The sequence below is a fragment of the Stigmatopora nigra genome, chromosome 15 (assembly GCF_051989575.1).
Source record: "Stigmatopora nigra isolate UIUO_SnigA chromosome 15, RoL_Snig_1.1, whole genome shotgun sequence".
Taxonomy (NCBI): domain Eukaryota; kingdom Metazoa; phylum Chordata; class Actinopteri; order Syngnathiformes; family Syngnathidae; genus Stigmatopora; species Stigmatopora nigra.
Window position 1 is genome coordinate 10,854,666 of NC_135522.1, and position 16,207 is coordinate 10,870,872.

Sequence of the window (16,207 nt, forward strand, 5' to 3'; positions counted from 1 at the left end):
TTCAACGTCGTTAATACAGTTTTATCACTTACAATATTTTTGAGTTTAAAGGCACATTAGTTTCAGAATGAAGAAGAAACATACAGGCACACAATGCATGCCCTTTTGAATGGTAACACCTGTCACTTGAATGTTGTTATGTGAAGAATGTGGTGCTGTTTCTCACACAAGGATGTTAGATTTCAACTAGAGGAGGAAATGAGGTCACCTGCGGAAACCCCCCTGCAAAGCATCACACCTTTTTATTCCTTATGTTTCCTCCTTTTATTTTACATTTATTATATGCAGTATACTAAAACTGTGTTATTATTTAACCCCTTGGTGCCGAAATAAAATTAATTAAAACTCAGTGGTTGTCATTAACAATGACAGACATCCAACCCTTTTTGACTGACAGCAATTGTTCGAGACAAATTGGAATCATGTTGTTGGTTTCAAATACATGTAAAATCGCAAGGCATCACAGGGGTTAAATTGCTGACAGTCACGAGGAGTTTGAATGCTTAAGGAATAAAAATGTCAAACAAATAGGCTTCTTTATAACTGTGCTTTTGTTAGTAAATTTGCTGAATCAGTTCAAAGTATGTCAGGCAAAACAATTGCTCTTCTGTGAGTCATGTTTGTGCCACGTGATACTGTAAAAGTACCTTTTAGTAAACATTAGTACAAAGCATCAAACAAACAAGAACCAATGACCTATGCTAGAACAGGAAAGAGCCGAGAGAGAGGTGAAGAGGGTTACTGTATAAAGTTAATCGTGAGATAAAAGAAGAATAGAGGGCAGAGAGTTGAAGCAATAGAGTAACAGCAGGCATACAAGTGATTGTGACAAAGTGAGAGGCGAGGTATGGGAAAGACGAAGAGCTGAGGAGTTGCTGATATTCTTGGGATGTGAAGCCAAACAATAAAATGTGTTAAACCAGTTTAACCGACTTGCAGTTTTCAGCACTTCCAATGGCTAATCTAATGCCTGCAGGCAGCGCACATGCTTTTCTTAGAAGTTCAAATAAGTAGTTCCACTGTTCAAACAAAAAAAATCAGAGATGGGAACAATCTGTATCTCCATAGTGTTTTTTTTTCCTATCATTAAATATTATTTTTTTTAATAGTTCCAAAATCTCATAAAAGAGGAGAGGGTGGAACTGAATCATTTAAAAAAAGATTGAGATCCTTTTTTCGCTTAGTTTCTTGTCACGAATAGGGAACTTACTGTCTGACTTTGCACTTTGGTTAGGTGCTGAGGTTTTGTCTGACTCATGTACTGGAACTTTAACCCCTTGATGCCTAGGGTGTAGGGTGCTACTGCAACTGGCTGCCGCTTTGAATGGCGCCGATGATCATGACAGAATTTACCATAATTTATTCCGTGATCTTTAATCCTAGGCCTAAAGCCTTTAAGTATAAGACTTTTTTGAAAGTTGAAAAAGAAAGAGTTAAAAGTTAAAGAAAAATGTTTCTATTTTTTAGATTAAAATATCCTTGGGGTAAAACAAAAAAATAAAAACTGAGATAATTATTTTTGACCTGATTACACCCAAGCCTATTTTGTTCAAGATGCAATTAAATGTGATAAAGATGGTGAATAGCCATGTAATCAGTGGTTTGATTCCCTCAAATCACTGGGAACAATTGTGCGAGATGGCTGTAATTCTCACATTTCAAATGGATTGGACGGTTGGGAGGGGGTGCTGGAGTGTACCCCAGCTACTTATATATATATATATATATATATATATATATATATATATATATATATATATATATATATATATATATATATATATATATATATATATATATATATATATATATATATATATATATATATATATATATATATATATATATATATATATATATATATATATATATATATATATATATATATATATATATATATATATATATATATATATATATATATATATATATATATATATATATATATATATATATATATATATATATATATATATATATATATATATATATATATATATATATATATATATATATATATATATATATATATATATATATATATATATATATATATATATATATATATGTATATATATATATATATATATATATATATATATATATATATATATATATATATATATATATATATATATATATATATATATATATCTTAATCTTATGATTGGCTGGCCACCAATGTAGCGGGGGTACCCTCCAGCACCCCCCCCCCAACCTCCCCGCGACCCTAGTGAGGATAAATCAGTTCAGAAAATGAAAAAAAAAAAGATGGCATGCTTTTTTAAACATTTTCTCAATCTCGTATTTTCCCATACTTGGTCTCAACTTGACAGAACAGGGAGGTGCCGCCGGCTTTGCGGGTGTCTTGCAATGCAGACACTAATGATTTAATCATTTTGAAATGGGTTGGGTGCTTTAGTTTTGCAATCGGTTCCTCGTTTTTTTTTATACGAATACATTTTTTTTCTAGCCACATTCAGCACACACCCTCTGCTGCAAATCGCTGCAGGTCATGTGAGGAAAGATGTGCCTGTTTTGCCGCTTGGGTCACACCTGTCGGGCGGCGCTTCAAAAGAGGCGTCACCCACGCGCCCCATCGCATGACTGCGGAGCCGAATCCTCTCATCCTACAACGACTCTCCCCTAATCGGAAAGCTTTTAATGAAGCATGGCCACTTTTAGTTATTATTTCACGGTGTTAGAAGTAATGTTTTTCAAATGCGCCGGAACTGAGCTGCCAAGGTGACTTGAATTCAACAAGAACAACTGCCAGGAGCGTGCTGAACTTCATTAAAGTTATCTCGTGGACTTGTTGGAAGCGCACGTTTTGTTTTATTCTGGATGCTGATTATTTTCCTTCATTTCATTTGAGGACCATAATGGCTTTGTCTCAGGTTCAGTGCATGGACGACAACCACGTGAATCCACGGATTAACGAGTCTAAACCGGACTTTTTCTACAGTGAGGACCAGAGACTCGCTTTGGAGGTTCTACTGCGCGAAGGTCGCGATTCTTTTGTCAAGTTCGTGGAGGATCGTAAAATGCGGAGCTTTCTCTCAGACTTGGAGCAGGAAACTCTCACTAAAGCGCTGGAGCCATATGACCCTGGCCTGGAGCTCTTCCCGGAGGATGCCGAGGAGAACGAGCCCCCGCTGTCGTCGCACTACTGGCCGGAGTTGTCGGATATGTCCATCCCTCGGATGGATTTAGGGTGGCCGCACACTGACTCTTACCGCGGGGTGACCCGTACAACAGTTCACACGCAACCACCGCTGGAGGGTCAAACTCACATCAAGGAAATTGTCAGAAAGATGATTGCACACGCGCAAAAGGTATTTGTCGTTTCCTCCATTTGCATCTACCCTAACAGGACTGTTGTCTTTGCGAAGCGGCTCGATGTTTAATAGCGTTTAACATGACAATCTTATGTTAACAGAAGAAAACATTCATTCATTTTCTGAACCGCTTTATCCTCATTAGGGTCGCGGGGGGTGCTGGAGCCTATCCCAACTGACACACACCCATACCTAGGAGAGACATAACATTATGTTCTTCACAAGTATATGTAAACTTTTGTCCACAACTGTATCTAGGGGCAATTTAGAGTTTCCAATCAGACTACTATGCATGTCTTTGGAATGTGGGAGGAAACTGGAATACCCAGAGGAAACCCACACAGGGCCGGGGGGAATAGGCAAACTCCACACAGGTGGATCCACCTGGATTTGAACTCAGGACCCCCACTGTGAGGCCGACACATTAACCACTTAGGTATAAACAAAATTAAATGGATAAATCAAAAAATGAGTGAGTGTAATAGAAAATCATGTGAGAGGTTTACGCGTGACTTAGCTGGCTCGCCAACGTAAGATTTGTACGTATTTTTAAGTGTGTGCATAGTAATCTAAGTTAATTTAAGTTGAATTAAAAGTTTATGTTATTTTATAAGCATCTTGCCATGAAGTCTATACCCTGCCCTTTGTTTCTCAGCACGCACCCACTGCCACTTTCTGTCTCGAAGCTAAGAACTCCATACAGTACTGTACATAATAATGTCACATTTATTGCAAATCATAACCACGAGATAAGTATTTATTACTTTGTGAGTTCGAATGTTGCGGTGGTTTTCTCCGTGTACTCGGGTTTCCTCCCACATTCCAAAAACATGCATGGTAGGCTAATTAGATACTCTAAATTGCCCTTGTTATGGGTGTGAATGTGCATGGTTTTCCGTCTACTTGTGCCCTGCGATCAGTTGGCCACCGATTCAGGGTGTCCCCCGTCTCTGGCCCGGAGACAGCTGGGATTGGCTCCGTCACCCCCAATAACCCTAATGAGGATAAAGTCACATTGTTTTCCGGTTCTAATACTCGATCTAGCAAATCCTACTTTTGAAAACAAATTTCAAATCCTAAATTGAGCTACTGACAAGGGTATGTATAGGCCTATTCAGTGTGATCTTGAATATAATACACTTAAATATACGACATGGGTGCCACAATTATCCAAACTCCCAGGCACATTTTATATCTAACCCAAGCCGTCTCACGACCCACGTGAGGATGATGCGCGAGAAATGAATGAATGAACAAAAACAGTCAATGGTGCTGTTGTCTTTTTGTTAGCTTCATCGTGTTTTCTGAACCGTAAATCGCACCAGATTGATTACAAGCTGCACCAGCCCAAAAATATACCATAAAAAGGAAAAAGATGTATAGATAAGTCACACTGGAGTGTAATTCATATTTCAAAGAGGTTTTTAATAGATCAGAAGCCAAGAAAAATCATGTTAAAGTAATAATATTACAACGAAAATCAACAGGCTAAATAGGAATCTGCTGACATAATAGTTTTTTTTTTCAAATAAATAGCCTAAAAAACAAAATAACAGACAGTCGGTAGTCTGAGAGAGAAAAAATATTAAAAGTCACACGACTTATAGCAGGGAAAATACAGTAAATATGAAGCTGTCATAATATTGTAGGCTGCTGTATGTTTGAGGTCAGAGTCCAGATTTAAGTGACCTAGAATGACAGTGTTAAGTGCAACAGGATTAATCAGTGTTATCTAAAACTGTGGTTTTCAACTGTTCGATAAAACCCTTTTTTTTCCTATTGTAGCTCAGTTTTGACCAACCTTTATTAAAGTCAAATCAATCTCATCTCATTTTCTTAACCGATTTATCCTCATTAGGGTCACGAAGGGTGCTGGAGCCTATCCCAGCTGACTCCGGGCCAGAGGCAGGGGACACCCTGAATCGGGGAGAACATGCAAACTCCACACGGGTGGATGTGACCTGTATTTGAACCCAGGACCCCAGAGCTGTGGGGCTGACGTGCTAACCACTTGCTCCACCGGGCCGCCCGTCAAGTCAATTTAAATCTATTTATATCAGAAAAAATTAACGGAAAACAATGTCTCATTTCATTTTATGAACCACTTAATCCTCATTAGGATCACAGGCATGCTGGAGCCTATCCCAGCTGACCACGGACTAGAGGGGGGAGGGTACACACATAATCGGTGGCCAGCCAATCACAGGGCACTGTACTATACACACTCATACTTTGGGGCAATTTAAAGCGTTCAACCAGCCTACCCATGTAGACAGAACATGCAAACTCCACACAGGTGGACGTGACCTGGATTTGATCCCATGACCCCAGAGCTGTGAGGCCGAGATGCTAACCACTCACTCCACCGGGCAGCCCGGAAACAACATAATTCCCTTAAACAACATAATTCCCGGAAACAACATAATTCGCCCAATTTGACAAAGCTTAGAACCCAATTTGACAAAGCTTAGAACCCAATGTGTGTGATAAAAAGGAACAATTTATAAAAGAAAAACACCAGAGGGGGATTTGTCAAAAATAGCACTAAAAACACCCATTGCATTTCTGTACCGCTTATCCTCACATGGGCTGCGGGTGGGAATTAGGCTGGAGCCTATTCCAGCCAACTATGGGCACCACCTAAATTGGTGAACAGCCAATCGCAGGGCACAAGGAGACGGACAACTATTAACGCTCAGACTCATACTTAGGGGCAATTTAGAGCAATTATCCCCAAACAATCCCAGAAAGGGCTGCAGTCGGTGCGATTTTTGTTCCAACCTGTAAGATGAGCCCTTTCCACCGATCTGGTACCCTAGAAGTGCCATCAGTGGACTGCAGTTAGGTGCTTCTTTTTTCAGCAGAAACCTCATTGGTTAAACTGCTTGTCTTGTATCGGTTGGAACAAAATCCTCCAGCCATAGCGGCCTTTGAGGACTGGTTTGAAGAACTTTGATTTAGAGTGTTCAACCAGCATACCCTGCATGTTTTTGGGTGTGGGCGAAGATACTGCAGTATCTAGAGAAAGCTCACACCATGATCATTCAAATTCCACACAGGAAGGTTTGAACTTGGGATTGAACTCTTGATCTCCAAACTGTGAGGCCGAAGTGCAAACCACTAGCCCACCGGGCGTCCTTTTATTTGAAATAATTTCAATATTACTTTTACTATCAAAAGTAGTGTAAAATCTGACTTAGCCAATGGCAAACAGATCTGGTAACCTGTGGTTATGCAAAAAAAAATGAATAAGTGAGTATTTTTCCAATCGAACATTACCACCTTCATGCCATGCTGACTGTTTGCATGAATATATTAAAAGAAGAGTGTGACAAACACCCATTTTATGCTTTAACACAGAATGCGTGGAACACCTTTTGGGCGTTTCACGAGCTTATGGCAAATAAAAGATGATGTGTAGACAGTAAGTTATGAGTGAGCAAACAAAACCCCTTAATTGGTTTTTTGACTTGCTTTAGTTAAACGAGGTTTGAAACCTGTGGAACCACTTGTGTCTCATTTATTTTCAAAAGTACATTGAATGGAATGCAGATGTATTGCTTTAAGCTTGTCCTTAAGAGACAAGTTATTTTAAATTGAACATGTGTATTTCTGCAGGTCATTGCTGTTGTGATGGATGTTTTCACCGATGTTGACATCTTCAAAGATTTGATCGATGCTGGTTATAGGAGGAAAGTTTCTATCTACATCCTTGTGGAAAGTGCATCATTACCTCATTTCCTTTCTATGTGTCAGAGGGCTAACATGCACTCAGGACACCTTAAGGTATGTATCATTTAACCCTTATATGCACAAAGTATGATTTTTTTTCAAAACAGGCTTTAATTAAACTCACTGGGAGCACTAGATGCCATTTTAGATTGCCGTCTCCTCTTTTAAAATGAATCAGACGTCCATCTTCATCAATGGACTGCAGTGAGTTAAAAATAATGAAAATATTCGTTACATGAGGCTATAACCAGTGTGTATTTCAGTTTTTATTCCTTTTGATTTAATAAAATTAGTTTCTAAAACATTGTATTAATTTATAACTTATTTATTCATTCACTCATTCATTTTCTAATCCCCTTATCCTCACAAGGCTCGGGGAGGGGTGCAGAAGGCTACCACAGCTGACTTTGAGCACAGGAAGGGGAACACCCTGAATTGGGTAGAACATGCAATCACCGGGTTTAAATCCAGGTCCCTAGAACTGTGAGGCCGATATGCTAACTACTGACCCGTTGTATTTATTTATAATTACTTAGAAAAAAAACAATGAATATTATAATGATTAAAATGTATAGAAAAATACATAAGAAATAATTCTTAATATTTAAGTATTGTATATGAACGAAAATAATTACTTTCTTTATAAATGGTTTAAGGTCTTACTTGTCCACCAAGCAACAAAAAAAAAGTGAAAAAAATAAAATAAAATATTCACTTGCTCTAAAAAGGGTTATAGGTCTTAATAGTGTCAACTTTGGAGGGTTGGGCCAGTATGGAAACCAATGTACCTGAAAGGGTTTAAAAAAAACGAATGATCAGAAACCACTCATTAATTTGATTGTGGCTGTGTAAATGTTTAGCAAATTTGAACATTGATTTATTTGGCTTAAGCCTACCTGAAATTACTTTCAGGGGTTAGGGCTAAAGATGGAAATTAAAATTAGCCAACAACTACAATTTTACATATTTACATATATATCTCCGTGAACATGAACATAAATATGTTCACTAATATGTGCTGTCCTTTGTGAAAATTAATCAATAAATATATCAAAAAACGGTCATATCCATAATTCATTGTAAGAAAAATAAAAAATATAAACTGGACCTATTATATGGTGCGGAAATTAATTTGCAAATAATTGTTAAAAATTGTATAATCAAAGAAACAATAAAATCGCCTATAAATCCATAACTATGAGGATGAATGATCAGAATGTAATAAAAGATTTATGACAAATATGCCTTTGCCAACTATTTTTTCAAAGTGAATTGTAACGCTTAAGTGAGAATTAGTTTGTCACTCAATATATTGTCATCCCCTGGGTTTCAGATGATTAACTCCTGGCATCAACTTGAATATATTGGAATGTCTGTTGACGGACAACACTATTCACAAATAGATTTCTGACAAACTTTTCAGGCATTATTTTTTATTCATGAACTGTGCTTCACTTAGGTCAACCGTGGTCTAAAAACATCATTCTTTGTGGTCGTTTTTCTGTATCTTTATTTTGTTACTTATTTTGTAAAACTGTAAATTTGCAAGTGATTCCGCTAGAATTGGGAAGCTCTGGGTACTTACCGCTATTTAATTTGTGATAAAAGGCTCATGACAACAATTTCCTCCCAATATGGAGACATTTATCCATCACGGGTAAGGAAATTAAGAAAAAAAAGGAAATATGAACAATTTTTATTTGGGAAAATGGCTAAGTTTTTCTTCCTCACAGCTGGGAGAATATTTCAGTCCAACTTATCATTTTAAAAAATACAGCGACATTATATTATTGCAACATTTTTGTAAACAAATCAGTGTTTTCTTAACTTATTGGTAACTTTGACAACAATAGGAGTTTATTCCACTTAAAATGGAAGGGCTATTGAGTGGTATGTTATTGTACCAATGGTTTGGTTAGCATTAGTATTATCTATAAATATAGCCATTAGATGGGATTATGGCAACAAAAGACAAGAACCCGACACGTTAAGATGAGGGATCCAGTTATAACACCAAACAAAGTGCATTTCAGGTATTCTGTACTACAAAACATAGTTTATCAAACAAGTGGGTTTTTGTTTTTGGACGCTATATGTCATGTAGTAGTGCACTCAATTCATCATTTAAATACAGCAAATTGTGATTTTTCATTAGTTGGAACTTTCTCTCTTTCAAATTAAACCAATTCAATCCATGTCAATATGAATGGCCAATGGGAATTTAGGGTATGAGTGTTTGCTATATATGAGCTACAATATATATGTTTCAATGTTGGTCTTATGTGGTGTGTCATAAGGTACACATACGCTCCTTTGGTCTGTTGTTGGCTTGGAGGAATGAAAGGAAAGAACAAAAGCAGTTTGAGGGAATGCCAGTGCCATCTGCTTCTGAATTATTTAGGAAGAAAAATTGCAAAAAAAATCCAGCCTCATGCTGCAGTATGTGCTCAATAAACACTGCATGACAGCTAAGCAAGACTCTCAAAGTTTGGGACAGTGAAAGTTTTTTTCCTGAGAGATTTCCGTTCCTCTCGCGGGATCTCTTCATAGACCCACTGGGATTTCACAAATCAATTCAGGGTGTGTGTCCTGCCTCTGGCCCGGAGACAGCCGGGATTGGCTCCAGCACCTCCCGCGAGCCCAATGAGGTTCAGAAAATGAAGTGAGAGCTTAGAATTTCCCCTTCTTTAAAAAAAAAAACTAAGTAACATACTCTGTGACCCTTACTGACAGTGAATGAATTAAGTGCATGATAACGTCAATTTAGTGACCACTGTCCTTGAAAGGGGTATTCCAGGCAATAAAACGCTTTAGGAAAGAAATCACTGAAAAAAAATGTCATATACAGCAGTTTGCTATTGTTCATGTACAATCATATTCTTAGTGTTTTAAAAGATTTAGGTGACCACAAGTGAGTTTAGTGATTTTCTTCGAAAACTGTCCTTTTTTGTTTTCCCGATAATTAGCATCGAGTATGATTGCACATGTTTACATTTTGTAGAACCTTCGTGTCCGCTGCACATCTGGAACAGAGTTCTACACTCGCTCCTGCACCGTAGTGAAAGGTCGACTAGGACACAGATTCATGTTCATCGATGGAGACAAAGCTGTGTCCGGGTCATTCAGGTCAGTGCTAATGTGTATGCCTGACAAATAATGTTGGGACTATATATACATTTTACTATTTCTTAGGCACAGCTAAACAATATTTATTTGTTATCAAAGTGTGAGATAATGTAAAACCTAAGGCATAATTAACTTCTTTACATGGCCATGTGTAATGTTTATTTGTTTTTTTCTAAAAAATCTATAGTTTCACCTGGACGTCCTCCCGACTGGACAAAAATCTTGTCACCGTGGTTACAGGCCAGGCAGTGGAAGCCTTTGACCATCTCTTTCGCCATCTGTACCTAACTTCAAGATTTGTTGATCTCCAGCAAGTCACCACTGAGCCTGAGCCCGAGCGTGAGACTCACCATCATCTTACACCAGTTGTCCTTCCTTCTTCGACTATAGATAGGAAATTGTACAACCCCAAGTATGCGTTACTTATTGGAGACGGTGCTAACGCTACAACTCCTGCAGACAGCTCCAAAGAACCCCAAACACCAGAGGTCCCAGATACTAAGAAGCGAAGGCGAGGAAGAGAAAGCAGAGAAACTGCCCAAGAAGAGGATTCAATGCATCCTGGACTCATCAATTTAGAGAAGGCGTACTTGATACCTTATTTACCCACGTGGCCAGAACCTGACCCTTCGAGTGATGTAATTGGTTTTATAAATATTGTGGATTCGAGCAGACCAACCCAAGTGCATCTGCAACGCTCTGAAAGGTTTGAAACCAGTCAGGCCATTCGGTTCAGAAACTCTGTGGCCGTTTGTAATGAAACAGTGCCACTGGTGGCTGAGCCCATAGAGACAAGTTCAAAAATGGAGGAAAACCTGAATGCATCACCATCCCAAGTTTCTCACAAAGCCAAAGAGACTGTGTTTGAGAGGATAGAATCCATCAGTACAAAAGTTGAGGAACCTGAAAACCACTCAGCTGCATCCAGATTTGCCAACAATGCTGCTAATTCCCAACACACTGAGCAGAGTGTACATTCAGCTGAATTAACTAGTCCAAATAAAGGTCAGGCCACAAAAGACCTCTCTGCTTTTTCTAGCAACATGGAACACAATCAAAATTCTGATGAAATAGATCAGCCTTATGAACAAAAGAATAGAGCACCTCTAAAAACTGGGACTAGTTCATCTCCTGTTACAGGAGCCTCTTACTTGTCACATCGCGCTCACTCAAAGTCAGAAACAGAATTACCAGCTACAAAAACAACACCAGTATTAATGCAAGCTAAAAGACATTAATGCAAGCTAAAAGACACTCAAATATCCCCTCCGAAAGTTCCCTCAAAACTCACAATTTGGAAACCTCCCGACCTACCTCCTCTTGTTCAAGCTCCAAAACGTACACCCCAGAACCTATGGCAAATCATCAAGCTATCAACGATAGCAACATCAGCAAAAGTGTGGGCGCGCAAAACATTGACACTAGCAATAGATTGAACACCGTGACCATGGACAAGTCCACTGGAGAAAACAAACAACTAACTGTGTCCAAAATGAGTAAAAACAGAGAGAGTGAGAGCGGCAAGACTAATACCTTCACAAAAATTCAACAGCAGAAACTAAAAGAAACCTCTGCAGGAAGACCGAATGAAAATGTTGTTGGACTACTAGACGCCAAAGAAAGAATTGCCTTGGCTACATTAGCAGCAAACAGACACTGTGTAAATATTGAAGAAAAGATTTCAGATGAAGCAAAAACTCCAGTAGAACGGGATGGAACTGCAAAGCCTCAGCATGACCCGCTTTTAGCAACAGGAAAGGCTGGAATGACGGGTACATTGAAACAGTTTGCTGATCCTAAACCTACAGAAAATCGAAATGAAACTGAATCTGAAAACAAAACATACCATGTAAAGGAAAATAAACCTCAAAAAATTTCTTACAGTCAAAGTTCCCCATTAACTATGTGGGAACGAATACAAGCTGCAATGGATGAGCCTTCATCTAAAGGGGCCACAACAGCACAATCAAGTGATAATACCACAAGTTTGAGTAGGAAATACATCAGAAGAGTCTCGGAAGAACATCCCCACTCAACAAAAGAACAATCATCCTCTCACACACTCAAGAAAGCCCAACACTTAAACAACCCAGATACTACACTGTCACCAGGGAGACAGTCACGATTGTCCTCTTCTGGTAGACGCCTTTCTGGTGGTACACCGACCCTAGAATCACCTGCAGTCACTTCAGACATTCGAACCCCTTCTGTCACCACTTCCTTATTCACGGACTATAGCGCATATGTTGCTTTGTTTGACAACAAAGACAAGAATACCTCAAGCAAAGAAACGCAGAGTCCCGGGAAAAAAGTGAAAATGAAGGATAAAGAAGACATACAAAGTATGGACAGCGGAATCAAAAAGACAGCCAAAAAAGATTCCAAAGAGAAGGTGGGGCGAAATGATGTGGAATCGAAACAGAAAACTTATGAGAAGGAAAAAGAGACTCACACCCGTGCACCTATAAAAAAGTCACGGTCTACAGGGGCGGCAGGACCCAGCAATGGGGACAACATCGATGCCAGAGAGGTGGCTGATCAGAAGGTACGAACATGAAATAGAGTGACAGAAGTTCTACACAACTGTTAACTACATCCCTAAGAATGCATCTTCAAGTTAATAAATACCTGTATGACTGTAAATAAAAACAAATAAATAATCATCTTTCTAAAGGCATTGCTTAACACATTGGCTGTCATTGACAGTGAAGACAAAACAGATTTGCTTTAAAAAATGAGCTGATTTTACATTGACCATATTAACTCTATTGAAACACATCAACAACTTAATTACCCCTGGATAGGATTTAATGTTTTCATAAAATAACTCTATGGCTGTCATTGATACTGCCAGACATCCAATATATTTTGACTGGTCGCTTCAACTGTCTATTTGTTAGTTCCCCTCAACAAGTCAAGATAAATTGGACATCTAGCGGCGTCAATGGCACTAAAGTTCAAGTTGTCCCAATACAATACTCAATATCAGACAGTATCAGATTTCATGACAAAATCAGATCTGAGCCAGTATCCATGTGTACCTGCACCATATTTTTTTTCTTGATCTTTTGACTTTTATTTTTATAGTAAAACTGAATATATTTTACAATAGCTTTTGAGTATGAAGTATTTGAGATGCATTCATTTATATTCCATACTGCTTATCTTCACAAGGGTGATGCTGGTGGCTATTCCAGCTCTCTGTGTGCAAAACAAAAACTAAATTCTCGACCAGGGGTGGGTAAACCGGTCTTCGAAAGCCGCTGTTGGTGTAGGTTTTTGTTCCAACTGATCAAGCACAGACACTTTGCCCAATGAGATTTCTGCAGAAAACAAGAATCACCTGACTGCAATCCACTGATTGCACTGGTAGAACACTTGATTGGTGAAAAGGTGTCCTCTTTATGGCTTGGAAAGAAAACCTGCACCCACTGCGGCCCTTTGTGGAATAGTTTCCACAACCCTGTTCTAGACTGGTCGCCAGGGAGTCATAGAAAGCGACAACCATTCGCTCTCACAGTCTCACTCATACAGAGTAGGAATCTTTCCCACGCTTGCCCTCACTGAAGTCAGGTGAGTGAACCCTACACCAGGGGTAGGGAGCCTGTGGTCCGCAGGCCAGACATATCTTTTGATGGGGCATATGGCTATCCACTGACCTGTAACCTAAAAAGTGGAACCCGCTGGTGAGAGATCTGAGTCCTGAACGCACCAATAAGAGCGTCACGATGACACATCACTGTTCGTGTCACTACCTCATCGACTAATTGGAATATAAATGGTGCCGACACTAACTATCCCTGTGTTAGTCATAGTTTTTCTTTACAGTAGACTCCCTTGCATGGGTTTCATATGCTTATTGATTAAAAGTAGTGGATGATGAAGCATACAAGCACATGCTGATATGATATACATGAAAGTTACTGATTCAAAATGTCACATTTGTTGTCATTTCACATCCTTTTAACTCAAGTGTTGACCGATGTCTGCTCAAAATACTGCGGTGTTGCAAAATATTGACCTAATTTCATACATTCTTAAAAAATAATAAGCTCTTTCTTAATTTAAAAGAATACACCTTGGTCAGTTGGCACTACATTTCTAAGAGTTCTTATGTATCCTCTGCTTTTAGCAGCTGCCAAAAGATACAGCGACACCCTCTTGTCCCGTCTCAGCCTAAGTGATTCAAACAAAGGAAAGCAGCTCTCAGCACTTCTCAAGTTTTTGATTATTTATCATCTTTTCACAAAGAGTTCTTGGGGAAACTATCTTCATAAGAAATTGCATAAATAGACAAAACATACCAACATTATCAAGTAGGGTTATGGCAATATATCAGGATGGTGATATAACGCGATACTTGCTCTCCGAAGAGGTTAGCGATATGTTTACGGCAAAAATCGATAGTATTTCATTTTCAAAAGATAAAGTAACCAACAGGATGATAGAAAAATATTCAACTAGCCAGAAAAATTTCAACTAGAATGGTGTTTTTGTTAACTCAACTTAACTGAATCGGACATCTAGGATTTATTTTGACAATGAGGGATAAATTAAATGTTTAACCACAAATAAGATCCCCACTTATTCCCAGAGAAGCATTTTTGCTCGGCCAGACAACGACAGTATAAAACTTCGGTAATTGCAGAGAGGCGTACAAACTTCCACCGATTACACATCAGACAGGTAGTAAGTAGTAAGGGACATATAGACACTATTTTTAATCATACGAACACCTCTGTTCAATTGGAGTCTTTAATTATCCAAGCATGTGGGAGGAAACCAACTTGCTTTATGTAGAACCCCATTTAGATTTTACTAGGGAAACTACTAGTGAACACAGTTTTGTTTGCCCCATCATTGTTTGACCTCCAAGGAAGACTAAGTGACTGTTTAAAAACTGGCTGAACATCCCTAAAGACTTTTCTCATGACGTGCTTTTCCCTTGTACTGTCTGACTGGTTCATCCAGACATTTAAGCAACAAAATGACACACCCAAGAGGGATTTCCAATTGCTCCAGAACCAGTCAGTGACAATTTGGAACACAATAGTAACAAGAACAGTATTTTGTTTATAGTCATGCCTCTACATTGGAACCTTGGGGCCTTTGACTCATTTTGACTCATTTTGGAATATCAAAAATGCATTTTAAAGTGACATAACTAAAGCATAAAAATGCATCAAATAAATGATTTATGTTAGATTTCTGCACTTTTGGAAATCATTTGTAAATAGCATAACGTTTTATTTGGGTGGCTACTGATGTTACCATGTCAGGTACTTTGACTACAAAAGAAATGCCAGGCATAGACAAGCATTCACAGGAAATTCATGGACTCAGATACAGGTTATACGTCGTGGAACAAGGAGCCCTTTGAGGCTTCAATCAAACGAAGAGAAATTACTTCCTGGTATATTAGTTTTTATTAAGTCATTTAAAAAAATAAGTACCATTTTGGACCAACAGTCTTTTAAGAAATGTATATACTGTGCGGTTTTACTATGACCTTAACTAACGCTGATCGGGAGTTCAGAAATCACGCCTAGATTATTGATTTATTTATTTTGTCTAGAAAGCAAAAAGAACTTCAATACATACACAATTATTGTCAAAAGAAAAAAATTGTATTATAGAACATATAATCACAGCGGAAGTACACTGCAGATAGCAAAACATTATGTTAGCTGTCATGGGAATAAGAAGGTAAGATAACATCATACAAGAGTGGTCATGTCTACCGTATGAAAATGTTTACGTTATATTACATATGCATGTGCATTTTCCCTTTTGTTATAGTTTGCTGAGGTATCAGATCAATACATCCTGAAAGTCAGGTGACAAAAGTAAAAAAAAATTGTGATCTGGACAACCCTAACTTTAACTCATCAACATCTCGTTAACAGCAATAGAAATCAAATTCAGTTGAAGTAACAGGTTTGGCTGCAAATGAACTTTTATCCACCACCCCCTCCAAGTTTAAATGGAATATACATCTACTAGTAATACCA

At 38.3% G+C, this 16,207-nt stretch overlaps 1 protein-coding gene across 1 annotated transcript; it reads left to right on the forward strand.

Annotated features, from left to right (window-relative positions):
• Window positions 1–2,508: 2,508 nt before the first annotated feature.
• LOC144208987 (uncharacterized) lies at window positions 2,509–15,312 on the forward strand. The gene is given in 6 exon segments (XM_077735112.1): window positions 2,509–3,335; window positions 6,957–7,124; window positions 10,072–10,196; window positions 10,384–11,428; window positions 11,431–12,741; window positions 14,329–15,312. Coding segments are annotated over 6 exon segments (3,150 nt in total). The 5' UTR covers window positions 2,509–2,882; the 3' UTR covers window positions 14,377–15,312.
• The last annotated feature ends 895 nt before the right edge of the window (window positions 15,313–16,207 follow it).